Source organism: Notothenia coriiceps, unplaced genomic scaffold (genome assembly GCF_000735185.1).
Source record: "Notothenia coriiceps isolate Sejong01 unplaced genomic scaffold, NC01 NC01_scaffold00019001, whole genome shotgun sequence".
Classification (NCBI taxonomy): Eukaryota; Metazoa; Chordata; class Actinopteri; order Perciformes; family Nototheniidae; genus Notothenia; species Notothenia coriiceps.
In genome coordinates this window covers 504,212-518,948 of record NW_011351702.1, presented here as the reverse complement: position 1 = coordinate 518,948, position 14,737 = coordinate 504,212, and the positions used below count along the sequence as shown (strand labels likewise).

Below are 14,737 nucleotides of genomic sequence, written 5' to 3'. Positions count from 1 at the left end.
GTTGAATTGGGAAAAACACAGCACTGGACTCAGGACTGGTGTAATGACCTTGTTCACAGCAGATCATTAGACGGGTCACTGCAGGGAAAGCACAGGTGTAATTAACATAATGGCCACATTCCATTTAGTTTTTCGAGTTGCAAAGCCCTTGCACTGTGCAAGCTGGCTAAGTGGAACCCTCACATGGGACCAACTAGGGCTGCTCGATTATGGCAAAAATCACAATCTCGATTATTTTGGTCAATAACTGTAATTGTGATTATTAAATGCGATTATTCATTGACTTTGAAAACATCCATTTATTGGAGAAATTTTTTTTTTGAACAGTATGCTTTTAACATTTGATTACCCTGAACTTTAAGTATAATTCAACATAAAACCCCCAAAAAAAAAAGATTATTTAAAAAAAAAAAAAAAAAAAAGTAATAATACAAAAATAATCGTTTTATTTCGATTATGTTGTTTTCGTAATCGTTGCCAGCCATAATCGTAATTAAAATACGATTAATTGAGCAGCCCTATTTGGTCATGGGACAACAAAATCTTGTTTACACATGTTTGGAAAAACCTGGGTTTGTTTAAAGGTGCAAAAATGCTTCATAAATAAAAATGTTGCCTCATTTATCGCAGTAGAGATCTAAAGGAGCAGAGTCAAGGAAAGTTGTTACAAGAAAAAGAGCCTTAAGCACATGCATCGATCGTGAATCATTACTGACTCTCCTCTCCTTTGCAGACCTGCAGTCATGTATGATCTGTGTGGCCCGTCGGGTGACAGCCATGGAGAGAACGGAGAGCTTCAACACTCGGCATGAGCTCTCAGGTGAGGAGCTGCTCAGTGAACAAGCACAAAACGCACAAACAGGCTGTATAGTTTTTTCTCCATGAACAGGTTTGACTCATCTCCTCATGCGTCTCCTTGTTTGCTTCCCTCCCCGCTTGCTTCCCTCCCCGCTCGTCCTCCTTCTGTCCTCCCTGGCAGGTAAACTGATCCAGATCGACCAGAACTCTCTGCGGGCGTCGATGCGTCCGGGCTGGGAGGATTTGTTGAGGCGTTGCATTCAGATGTTCCTGCAGCACAGTGACGGGCAGCCCTGGTCGCACAAACGCCACTACCATGAGGGTGCGTCACACACACACACACACACACACACACACACACACACACACACACACACACACACACACACACACACACACACACACACACACTTAAATAATTCATCATGTAAATCGATTTTAAATCCATAATGAAAGACCTCATCAGGATTTCCCTGTATTGAATTAACTGTTTGCTTAGTTAGTATTTCATCTTCTCTCTTACAAGGCTGTAGTTAAAGGTGGGGTAGGTAAGTTTGAGAAACCGGCTCGAGATACACTTTTTGTTATATTCCATGGAATGCTCTTAACATCCCGATAGCAATAAATATCTTAAGTGCTTTGACAAAAAATCCATTAAAAAATGTCATCTGTGGAAGCCGTAGTACTGTAAAAAGCACGACCAATCATCTGAGCCGGCCCGGCTAAAATAACTGGATGGCCTACCTGCCTGTCAGCCTTCCATCTGTGCACAAACTTATCTCGTGCCCTCATTGGTCATGTGCCCGTTCGTGTGTGTTGGAGGAGGGGCTCTGTAAGGAAGTGGGAGATTTTCTCCGGTCGTGTATTTTCAAATTCTAGCGCACTCGAGCCGGTTTCTCAAACTTACATACCCCACCTTTAATGATAATTGTTTGTCTTTTATTTGTTGTTGCTCCCTATCTTGGCCAGGCCTCTCTTCAGGAAGAAACCCTGAAACACACACACTCCTCATACATCAGTGTATCAATATTGATCTCATGAATACAAATGTCTGAGAGCTACCACATTGATCCCTGCTGTAATCACAGGGTTGGTTTCAACATAAAGGCAGTGATTGATGACCTCTGTTATCAGGCTGTTCATTTGTCGTTTTTTATCCGTCCGTGCAGCCTTCCTGCAGGGTCACGCTGAGACTCCCTTGTACCGCTTCTCCCTGTCCGACGGCACTCCAGTCACAGCCCAGACCAAGAGCAAACTGTACCGGCACCCAATGAGCAACGAGCCACAGGGATTCATCTCCACACACCTTCTACAGAGGTCAGAAACTGAACATACAAACACTTCTTTCAGACACAGCAAAGGGTGTTTAATTGACTGTCTAGACCCCTTCCAGCACGTCCATGCAAGCTTTCATGCCACAGAAATAGCAGCTGAAGTTGCTCTTCTGACATCTTATGATCACTGAGAAAACACAACCCAGGAACTGATCATTTATAGAGACAAACGCAGGGGTAGGGGACTCGATTAACATGACTTGACGTCACCCTGGAGACCCATTTGACTTGGTTGACACTTACATGTTTTTCTTTACTTTTAAGATCGTCCCCACATTTATGCCAGCTAACTCCCTGATTGGGAGCAATTCAAAGTCTCAAAACCTCTGATTGCCGTACAATTTAGTAAAGAAATGTCCCTGAGGGTGTAATATAGTAACTTTGGTCATCCCTAAACTTCTTCTAGAGGCATTATGAGATCAAGATTTGGTATTTATGGCTTACATTTTTCTATTTTTTGTTTATTTATGAATCGAATGCATGGGATATGATCCAATCAATGAATATATGTTAACCTTTTATTTAATAAAAACCTAATTTCCATTGCGTTTTATTTATATCACTTTAAATTATGTAAGTAATTGCTTTGTAGATAAAAAACAGTCATTTTTTAAATAGGACGTTCAGCATTGACTTTGAATTTTCCATGACTCGACTTGACTTCATTCTCACCACTGTTACCTTATAATTGTTTGTGACTTTCAAATGTTTGTTTTCTCCTTTTGTTCAGGGAACCCAACGGCTACCGCTCAGCTCAGGGGGGAAACATGATGCCGAACACCATGAGACCACAGGGCATGGTAGGCCCAAACCCCAATGCCCAAATGAACATGAACACCGGTGGGGGGATGGGCATGAGCAGGGGCTTCGGCATGAACGAGCAGGGCCACATGGGTCACATGGGTCCGATGGGAGGCAGCTCTATGTACGGAGGCAGCGGTGGCGGAGGAGGGAGTGGAGGTGGAGGCATGGGCAGCCGCATGATGCAGATGAATCACATGGGGCAGATGAATCAGGGGGGGCACATGAATCAGATGAATCAGATGGGTCCCATGAATCACCCGGGCCAAGGCATGCAGCAGCACCCACAGCAGCCCCCGTTTCAGAGCAGCGGGGGGTTCGGGCTAAGCGGCATGAACAGCCCTTCAGGAAGCCCCAGAATGGGTGGCCCCCAGCCGGGTCTTCTGATGTCCCCCCGCAACAGAGGGAGCCCAAAGATGGGCGCGAATCAGTTCTCACCTGGAGGTAAGCCAGTCAGTGTGTGGTTGATTAGCATCAGTTATTTATTAATATATTGGCTTGTTTTTTCATTTTGACTTATGTTTTCTTTTCCAGGTATGCACTCTCCCATGAGCGGCATCGTCAGTGGTGGAGGAAGTGGAGGAAGTGGAGGAAGCACCACCACCTTCTCCAGCAGCTCCTTAAACGCCCTACAAGCGATCAGTGAAGGAGTCGGCAGCTCCCTCCCCTCCACCCTAACGTCCCACTCGCCAGCCCACAAACCAGACAGCTCGCCCAGCATCCACTCTTCCTCTCAGCCCAGCCAGCCGCCCAAACCGGGCCCAGACGGCTCCAAAAGCCCAGCGGGAGGCTTGGGGCCCGGCGACCATCACCACCCCATGCACCATCACCACCCTCATCAGCATCCTCAGGCTGAGAGTTCTGCAGACCGACCCGACAACCAGGCAGCTACAGCGACTAAAGAGTCCGCAGAGGGAAGCAACGATGCGGGGGCGGCGAGCTCTGAACCCTCTCGGAGGTTGCCGGACAGTAAGGGGCATAAGAAGCTGCTGCAGCTGCTGACCTCTCCGACCGAGGAGCTGGGGATAGGTGGCAGCGGGTCATCAGGGCCGCCTGTACCTCCTCCACCAGCCGGCAGCAGCACTCCTGCAGGCTCAGACAGTAAAGACCCCACTGGAGGCATGACGAGCCCCTCCTCGACTGGAGTCTCCTCTTCATCAACCGGTGCCAATCCGGGCCAGGCGACCGGGCCAGGGGCTTTGGCAGCATCCCTTTCCTCAGCGCACTACACTGGCTCCCTGCAAGAAAAGCACAAGATCCTCCACAAGCTTCTTCAAAATGGAAACACTCCAGATGACGTAGCTAAGATCACAGCCGAGGCCACGGGGAAGGTGACGCTCGGGGGCCAGGAGGGCGGCGAGGCAGGAGGAGGGGCAGGGGCCGGGCCGGGGATGGTCACGGAGCCCAAGCAGGAGCAGCATAGCCCCAAGAAGGAGAAGACCCACGCCCTCCTCCACTACCTTCTCAACAAGGATGACTCCAAAGAGCCAGTGGATGTCAAGCCCAAACTGGAGGATCTCGATGTGAAGGGAGCCCCGGGGGCCGCTGGCGGTCCCGCACGGGGCGGACCTGGACCTGCACCCGAACATCCTGAGAGCAAGATCAAGTCAGAACCACCGGATGATGTATGATCGCTTTTTTGTTATGAAATGATTAAATAAGTGCAAAATCATACTTTAATTTCACATTTAGCTGGCCATACATAGAGCTCATTGACCCACTGCCTTTGATCTTCAAATACTTTTACGTAATAACTCATTTGCTCTATTTTTATATCCAGTTGCATAACCTGGAGTCTATCCTCGGAGATTTGAGGGGTTCAAGCTCTGACTTTTACCCGGATCAGAGCGGAGGTGGAGGGGCGAACGACACAGGAAGCAAACCCCAGGGTTGCCTTGACGACAGCCTGCAGGGTAAGTGGTTAAAGGATCAAAGCTTACAGGAAGTGACATTTTGACGCAGAGCCGGAGTCAATATAAAATGCCAGTAAACTACATCTGGCATCATCACATGCTGAATTCTCTTTTTACTCCTAGAGCTTCTTCTCTGGTAGAAACATACAAGCTTCCCTGTATTGGCCCTTTCCCCCAGGCTTTTATTTGAAGGAGAAAATAAACGTGTTTTTCATTAAATATAGAGAATCTAATATTTGAATGGAAATTCAATGCTTAGATAGCAAATGTGTTTCTATGTCATTATCATAGCAGTAATATATCCTATGAAGTAATTTGAATTTGAAAGTATATTTATTTTCTTTTATTTGTATATGTATGCTAAAAAAACGTCCATAAATCCATCAATTAGTCATACACAATTTTTTAAAGATTCAGAAATAAATTCCGGTCTCCCCGGATTCAACCATTCCTAATTTTGTGCAACACCAATATTATTCTCCGTATTTCTGATCAATTAGTTTATACTTTTTGTGCACAGGAAATGCCGGAATGGGCCCGGGGCCTCGGGGTCCCTTCCAGAGGGCCATGTCCATGGATGGGAAGCCTCCTGCCGGGCCTGTGGGAGCAGGAAGACGCCCCATGCTCATCAAGCAGGAGAACATGATGGGCAGCCCGGACGGCTACCCAGGAAACATGGGTGAGTGTTTCAGTGGCACAATATCAATGTCAGCACAATTTCTCTCACCGCTCTCTAGTTAGGGACTTCACTTTCTTTGAATTCATATTGTATTATTGGATAACTTATATACTTATCTTACAGACACCGATTTAAAGGGAAGGTTCACAAATCCAAAATATGGTTCTCTAAGCAGTATGAATTTTGTTATATCGTATGAGAGATAAGGCAGGCACATCTACGGTCAATACCTCCAACACTCGCACACCAAAACAATCTAAATGTATAAATAACGCTAAAAACAAGAGACGTGAATGTTTGTTTGTTTTATTGGAGGTTAGCCGTCCTTTTTGAGGACCATGAATGTGCCGAACAGATCTCCTCTAACATTTTTATGATACTGACTCATGAATATCATGGTGTTTATGTATCAACAGGACCAATGAACAGGGGCATGGTTCCCCAGCGGTCGCCCATGGGGGGGTCAGCGGACTGGGGCATGTCCCGCTCAGGTGTCAGCCCTGTGGGTTCAGCAGGACACCCCTCCATGATGCGTCCCGGCATGGAGTACAGCAACAGCAGGGGCATGATGTCAGGACCCATGATCGGCCGCTCCAACAGCGTACCGGGCACCAGGTCCATGCTGCAGCAACAGCTGATGGATATGGGTACGTCTCTAATACTCTATTGGGGCTGGAGAAATGATCCGAGACACAGTTATTTAATATGTACCAAAAAACAGGTACAGTGGAAGCTTATAGCTCAGTTTTTAGAGGCATTTTTACAAAAATCTAATACAAATGTAGATCTTATAATACCATTAGATGAAGTTTAGGGATTACCAAAGTGACCATATTACAGTACACCCTGAAGTACATTTCTGTACTAAATTGTGAGGCAATCTGAGGTTTTTTAGAAGTTATTCTATAATGAGGAGACCTTAACTATATGTGGACGAATACATACTACACTTCCCTGTTCATCACACCCAACCTGCATAACCTGTAGCCGCTGTCTACCTGTATGTGAATAAATCAAATATGTAATGTCTCCGTGGTGTAGGAAGCTCTGCCGACATGGGGATGAGCCCCTTCAGTCAGCAGGGCCAGCCCAACCAGTCCCCCTCCTGGCCCGACGCCATAATGAGCATGGACGGTACCAGGCCAGTGCAACATCGACAGTTTGGAAACGCCTTAGATGATCTCCTGGTGCCTCCCACCACCAGTGAGGGTCAGAGCGACGAGCGGGCGCTTCTGGACCAGCTGGACTCTCTGCTCAACAACACGGACGGCATCGCTCTGGAGGAGATCGACCGAGCGCTGGGTATCCCGGACCTCGTCAGCCAGGTGGGTCTGCAGAAAAAATGTACAAATATGGATTGAAAAATGTCAATTACTCGCTCTGTGTAACCTTCAAGACTTGGTCTTCTCGTATGCCTCGCTGCTGAATGAAAATCTGAAAATGTAATTGATAAAATAAAGTATATGAGGGGCGTCTGTTTAAAACAGCACATGCAGTATAAATCATATCAATGTTATGCTCACCACTTCCCAAGCACGTGCATTTTTGATAAAACCTTACTATTTAAAACACTTGTGCATTAACAGTTTTACCCATGTGTTCGGGAAGTATTGAGCATACAGTACGCCTGGGAAAGCGAAACTTTGATTCTACTGCACAAGTTGTGAGGGATCTTATTAATACATGTTTTGATATAATGTGTTAAGTATTCCTTTTACCACGCTTTCATCCTCGTGCATTCTAGATCTTTCTAGAAGCTAATTGAACATAGAAACGATCCGTCTGCATGCCATGACTCATAAGTGAGCCTAACGTTCATCTTTGCATTAGATATTTCAGTCATGACTCGCCGTGTTCAGACTCTCTCTGAAGGAAGATAGATGAGCCCAGCGGGATCTGTCTGTGCTGCTTAGAAAAAGACAATTACAGAGCCAACCAATTGGAAATTAATCAATTAGATGGAGAGGTTTGACAAAGTTCTTATTTTGTCTTGTCTGCTCCAGAACCAGGGAAGTGAGCAGCAGCTGGAGTCTTTTCCAGGGCAGGACCCGTCCATGGTGCTAGATCAGAAGCCCCACTATGGACAGGGCTACCCCGGACCCCCCACCATGCCCATGCAGTCTGGCTATGGAGGGAACCCCATGCAGGGCCAGGCCCAGCAGGGGGCGTTCGGGCCCATGCTGTCTCAGATGGGCCAAGGTGGAAGCTTCCCTGGAATGGGTGGGATGGGCGGCATGGGTCACCCTCGTGCCAACATGATGAGACCCAGGATGATGACTGCCAACAAGCCCATGAGGCTGCAGCTGCAGCAGAGGCTGCAGGGCCAGCAGGTACAGGAGGCTCGGTTTACATGCAAACAATTCAGTTTTAACAAGACCCAAACTAATGCAATTAATCACCATCATCAAGTTGCACCGTTCATTTCAGCATACATTACATTGCATTTAGCTGACGCTTTTATCCAAAGCGACTTACAATAAGTACATTCGACCAGGAAGATACAACCTTGAAGAAAACAGAATCATATAAGTACATCAGGTTTCATAGAGCCAAAACATTTCAAGTGCTACTCAACTGGCTATAGATAAGCCAGTCCTTTATTAGTATATAAGTGCTTTGTTAGTAATTCTATCGCTCCAATTAGAGTCGAAAGAGATGAGTTTTCAGTCTGCGCCGGAAGTACACAGTATATATACATTTTCTGCAAATATATAGTAAGTATATATACAAGTGGGTCAGGGTCAGAGAATCATTTGCTCCTCCATCTTGTCTTTAATGGGTTTTTTCTCCTCAGTTCATGAATCAGACGCGGCAGGGCATGGGCATGAAGATGGAGAACCCAGGAGGAAACCCTGGCATGAGGCCAGGCATGCAGCCTGGCATGGGAGGACAGGTAGATGACGTAAATATACTTTATATTAAGGACGAATAACTGAAATACTGATTTTGAAATATGAGATGATCATATCAAAGATTATGGTTTAATTAATTTCGTCATCAGGGTCAAGTTTGACACTAATAGTAGTTCACACTTAAAACCCCTATATATGGTGTGCTTGATCAGAATGTGGTACTGATCCTTTCATTAAATCTGTTCAACATACTGACTGACTCGACAGATCCTTTGGCTTCTTCAGCTAGAGCTGGAATACATCACCTGCTGTGGCTTTTTAGGAGTCTTATTTTTTTAGATTTACTTATGTCCAGAGAGATTAAAATTGCCAGTAGTTTGAAGGTTTTATGGCCCCAACATTCCTTATATATTTATCATGTCTAGTATATTGCCAAAAGACAGACGGGTGCTGGAGTGTTCAGCTGCGATGCTGCTCTGTTGAATTAAATTTGTTAGAGTTGTTACAGTCTGTAAAATATTACTTTTATGTTTGTATTTTCCTTTTCTTTAAGAAACATTCAAGTGATGCAACAGTTGGAACATATTTGACTGTTGTAGTCTAATGGAATTTAAAACATAAGCCTTTCTTATCCACCTTTCATCCAAATTAACATGTTTGTCCAAGAGACCTTATCACTCACCTACTTTTTACATTACACGCTGCATATTTTATAGCATACACACTTTATTAACGCTCCAAATATATCTATACCACATGCAAACCCTCCTCAACTTCTCTGATTATGTGTTTCGTGCAGCCGGGCTTCATCAACGCTCAGATGATGGCTCAGCGCAGCAGGGAGATGGTCACCATGCAGATGAGGAGGCAGCGGATGATGATGCTGATGCAGCAGCAGCAGGCCGCCGCCGCCGCAGCCGCCGCGGGGGGGTTCAGTCCTCCTCCAAACGTCACGGCTCCTGGGGGCATGGAGAGCCCGATGGGGGGGCCGACCATGGGCCAGCCGGGGCCGCAGCAGTTCGGCTACGGGGCGAGCTATGGTGAGTTTACTGAGGCTGGTGCATCACTGATTACTGCTGCTCCCTGGTGGAGAGTCAGTGCACTGCAGGGGTCTTCTTCACATTTGTCATTAGATTGGAGGATTGGAAGATTTATGTTGAAAAAATACCATCCCTCGCTCCGTTTTTTTATAGTCAGGCCAAACATTGTTATTAAAGGGATAATAAGTATCAGAACACATTATAAGGCAAAAGGATCGCTATCTATCTTGATTTACCATCTTTATATATATTTTTTTAACACATTTCAATTGAGATTTAGGTCTTGAATCTATTACTAAACATACAATTGATCAATATCAGTCAATAACTGTGTATAAAATATTGAAATGATTTAAATTAAAAAGGGAGAGAAGGTCAAATAGACACCTGTGGATTCATGATACCATTATTTTTACTTGAATGATTAGATTGTAGTCTTTCATCTCCAGGATAATAGTTTCCATGTTAGTACTATGTACCCTGTGTAAGTTCCATACTAACAACATTGAACAAATTGTAAAATAGTGCATATTGATGGTTGGTTATTCCTTCAGTTATGTATTTCCTGTAAATAGAGGACTGAGCTGATGCTGGATGATTTCTCTCCACAGGGATGGGCCAGCAGGGAGACCCCTCGTTCGGCCCAGCAGGCGGCAGTCCTCCTAACGCCATGATGCCCGGCCGCCTGGGGCCTCAGAACCCCATGATGCAACAGCACCCGCAGGGCGGTCCCATTTACCAGGGGGCGGAAATGAAAGGCTGGTCGCAGGGAGGCATGGGACGCACCAGGTAGGAAATCACACACATCTACAACAGGTGCTACAACTCTGTGCTGTCAGATAAGGGAGAACCTTTGTCTTCAGTTCTTATTTCTTAAATGCCAACTTGTTCTTCCTGTCACTCTCCCTCTCCAGCTCGTACCCTCAGCAGCAGTTTGGGCAGCAGGGACCTCCAGGGCAGCAGCAGTTTGGGCAGCAGGGGAACCCGGGCCAGTATGGGGGCATGATGATGAATGGGGGGATGCCAGCCAGCGGAGGAGGAGGTCACATGGGCCAGATGGGAGGGCAGATGGGAATGAACCCCATGGTGATGGGACGCATGCCGATGGGGCCTGATCAGGTGGGTGCGGAGTGGAGGAGAGTCTGAAAAAACTGGTTTTATTTATTCAAATTGGTCGTAACACAATACTGACAAGCCTATGTATACACTCAATGGTTATTGCTTTGATATCTACTCCTTTCCATAGTGAGTGCATTTCTTGTTATAGCAGTTTCATTGTAAGAGATGGGGAGTCTTAGTTAGTTCAATTTAGTCGGTATCAACCAAATGTAGTCTTTTATTATCAATTTCCGGTTTCTGTTATTATAGCTCTGCTTTGGCTCAGCAAAGAAACACAGTCTGTTTCCATCGACCTGTTTTCATGCCAATTTCTTTTTTCATTTTTCATCTATATTAAAATCAGGATGAAGAAGTTTTATCAGCTTAACTTCCGATAAATACGGAGGATTTATCCTTTTTGCTTGAATGAAATTTGCTTTAATAAGATTTTCATTCTGGCGGCTGTTTTAATGACAGGCTACACTTCAGATCAGTTGCAGTTATATTGCACACTTTTCTTTATTCCTTTCTTTCTTCTCTCCCCTCAATCTAGAAATACTGCTGAGCATCGTGACAGGAGCATTAGTCTCGCTGTGATCTCCACTCAGAGACAGGACACGGCTGCAGCCCTGGAGTGTGTGTGGAGGAGCAGGTGTTGTGTGTCTGTGTGCAGTGCTGCACTCCCACCAGACGGGGGGGTGAACTTCCTTTGGACTCATGGCCAGTAATCAGTCTGGCAACAACCTGAGGGAAAGCAGACAGACTGTCACACACATATGTTAAAACATGCAGCGTTCATGAAAATCAGAAACACTGTGATACATTTACATTAATCCTCAGACAGCTCTGTCATCCCCCTTTTAGGCTGTAGTTTAATATTCCTCTCTTTATGATCGGTGTGTGCGCCTCAGTAAACACAAACCGCTCCCTGGACCAAACCGTGAAGGTGGACAGACACTCGAGCAGATCACAGACTTGGACGAAAGTGTTAAGACATCCTCTCCTCTGTCGAATGTACCATGCAGCTGTGTTCAGATTCAAAATGTGGGATTGCTCTCTTGTTTCTGAACTCTGTGGGATTTTCTTCCCCCGCCATCCCTCCACTGCTCCTGGAGGATCCCTAAAGTAAACGTGGTTCAAGATGAAGAGACATCAGATTGGGACACTCAGATGAATGTCATTAGGCAGTAGCACATTGTTTCCTTCTCCAGGACGCCGCTAAAGTACGAGTGAATTACTTATTGGCTGATTGCACTTTAAGGAAAGGCTAACATCAAAAGGATTGTGGCAATACAGAGGCCTTTACCCAAGAATTGCATTGCAGCAGTTGTTTATTTTGGTGTGTGTGTGTGTGTGTGTGTGTGTGTGTGTGTGTGTGTGTGTGTGTGTGTGTGTGTGTGTGTGTGTGTGTGTGTGTGCCAACCGTTCCTCTCCGGGTAATGGGGGCTGTTGTTTGGAAATGGGTAACTTTGATGATCTTTGTTCTAAAGTGGGAACCAGTAGAAAGGCGGCAAGCACAGATTTTATCCAACGCTCTCATCTACAGAGGTACCAATTTATTACAACAAACCATTTTTAAGTAATTTTAAAAACTCACTTGAGACAAACAGACTTCTATAATTAAATGTTCCAAAACTTAACTTATATTTATAAAGTTTCATTAACATGATCATTTTATCTTTCCAGAGGTAGTTTTAAATCCAAAATGTGCTGATATTTTGGTTACCTCGCACCAATTAACAGTGTTATTACAAATGCAGAAATGAAATTGATTGCCAATTATGAAATGATGTCTTTATTAGCTCCCACTGTAAGAGAGAAGTGTGTGTTAGATTTCTAGCAATAATCCTTCCTCCTGGTTTTCCTCTGTGGACAAATGAAATATCATTTACTCAAAGCGATGGCACTGCAGTATTAGACATGATGTCTTGTTTGGAGCTTTTTGTTTTTGTTTTGTCTGTGAATATGAATTGTAAATAAGCTTCAAATGTACTATATATAAATATATATATGCTTTTGTAGGTCACATACTGTTTTTGCACAGATTGTAAGGCTTGATATTTAAAAGTGTAATTTTCTTAATCCGTCATAGGTCAGCTTTTATTTTCAATACTTTAAGCATTGTTTGGAAAGTAAGGGCCTCCTTTTTGTAAGCAGTACGTGTGGATTTTCTTTCTTACTGCTACCTTCTTTCTCTCAGAAAGCACTCTGAGGATATTTGTCTTAGCAAAGGAGGTGCTAGTGTGTAATTTCTTTTTTAAATAAATTATTTTTCTTCTCTCAAAAAAAATGCCTATACAAAAAGAGTTGACACATGATTGTGTTAGGCTTCTCGAGGCCCGGATGTCTTACCAGTATGTGGCGTTGATGTGTTCTGAACCTCATGCTTCCATGTGTGACTTTCACTCCTGAGATTTCTGTGCTCAGAATTTTGCAGAAATGATCGTTCGGCCTCAGATGCGAGACTTCAGAAATCAGTCCCACCGTATAACTGTCCATAAGTCCATTTGGTCCGTTCACAAATGTTTTAACATGATGGAAGCAACACATGAAGTAGTTTAAACCCCTTATTACCTGATAACTGACTTTTTTTCTTTGCCTTCATTTTCATTTTATTTCCTGTGAAGCTTATGTTGAGAAATCTACCTTTGAACACATGCTCAATCCAAAGATTTTTGTTTGTCATTCTGCTGTGCGTAGAAACAGTTCCCGACGTAGAACGTGCAAGTACTCCTGTGTGCTTTAACTGTCGCACATAACCTATAATATACATTAAACTAGATATGTTTAATTGCATTTTATCCCCATCCGTATGACATAGAGTAGAGACGAGTCTGCTGAGGTGGTTTGAGTTTTTTGTTTGTAAAAGTGTCTTCCTTTCTGTAGAACTTATGGCCAGTTGAATTGTGGTGCTGCAGACGGTTCTTTCACAAGAGAATGTCAACATTTTCTAAGCTGGAAAGAAGGGTTCATGATTGATGTCATTTTGTCTCTGAATAATAGCTTGGAGTTGTTTTAGCTTTGTTTAACCCCAGTCTCAATGAAGAGTATGAAATCTACAAATGTAAACAAAAAAAAAGTATGTGTTTTGCTTTAAAGGAAACGATCTCCTGTCAGTGCATCGTTGGAGCTATAAGAGAAAACACATCTGGGAAACATACAGTCATTATTACAGGATGTAAAATACTATTGCATTTCTTTTTCTTACCTTGTTTCTTGATGTTAATATCGATGTAAATACAAATTTATATTTAAACATTAAAATGTCTCTGTTGTTTTTTCTGCTTTCAAACATTTTGTACATGACAATCATTACAATTATTCGTGTGTGTCTGGGGGGGAGGGGGTGGGAGGTATAGACAGGAGGGAATAAAGTGTGAAGGACATCTGTGTGGCAAATCCTCAGAAGTGAATTGAAGAAGACGAGAGCTTCCTCTGCCTGCTGTCAGTGACGTCGGGCTTCGTGCTGCCGTCTGCACTGCAGCCTCGCTTTAATCTGCCTTTTGTTTCCTGCAACCGGTCTCCTCCCCTGTGGAAGCTTTTGTCATAAATCATCCCACTTTTCTTCCCCTTCTCCTAATGGTTTTGCGCCCCTAGGAAAGATCTCACACCTCCAGGCTGTCCCAACCCTGCTGCTGCTGTTAGACTACAGAGCCCCGTCAGCCGCGCAGAGCTTTAAATAACTTTTAGATTTGACTGTCATTTGTAATACAATTACAGTCTCAGTTTAAATTAAGCTGCCAGGTTGTCTCTTTCAACCCTTTGTAGCTGGGGAGATGGTGTTTGGCATTTTTTGTTTCACTTTTGTTTTAATGCAGTGGGGATTCTATGCGTTCTGCCTAAAAATAATGCAGTGTTTAATTTCTTTATCACTGTTTGATCTTTTATTTTCTGTCTCACCAGCGGCAACAATTAAGATGACATAAGATAAGATGGAAATTGTTGTGCCAGAGTAAGAAAAATACAATAAACACAGCAACATAATAATAATAATAATAATAATAATAAAACTGTACACTAATAGTGCAGTAAAAAGAGCAATTAAATATATAATTGCACGTTAATTATTTTCATGATGAAACTGACTGAAGTTGATGATCCTGACTTATTCACTATAGCGCTACCAGCAGGTTTACAGTTTGTTAAGAAGTAAAAGTTGTAATACAAGTATTACCAAGGTTGCCAAATACAAATTATGACATTTTACTCAATGCAGCGTTCT

At 44.0% G+C, this 14,737-nt stretch overlaps 1 protein-coding gene across 1 annotated transcript in view; it reads left to right on the top strand.

The window, feature by feature from the left end:
- LOC104951720 (nuclear receptor coactivator 3-like) overlaps positions 1–13,773 on the top strand; it is a 26,860-nt gene extending 13,087 nt beyond the window's left edge. Inside the window, 15 exon segments of the mRNA XM_010778451.1 lie at positions 734–820; positions 980–1,120; positions 1,968–2,115; positions 2,863–3,377; positions 3,468–4,558; positions 4,714–4,846; positions 5,367–5,525; positions 5,942–6,172; positions 6,567–6,850; positions 7,529–7,855; positions 8,320–8,427; positions 9,177–9,417; positions 10,029–10,206; positions 10,332–10,536; positions 11,069–13,773. Coding sequence (XP_010776753.1) covers positions 734–820; positions 980–1,120; positions 1,968–2,115; positions 2,863–3,377; positions 3,468–4,558; positions 4,714–4,846; positions 5,367–5,525; positions 5,942–6,172; positions 6,567–6,850; positions 7,529–7,855; positions 8,320–8,427; positions 9,177–9,417; positions 10,029–10,206; positions 10,332–10,536; positions 11,069–11,080 — 3,860 coding nt within the window. The 3' untranslated portion in view covers positions 11,081–13,773.
- Positions 13,774–14,737: the final 964 nt, after the last annotated feature.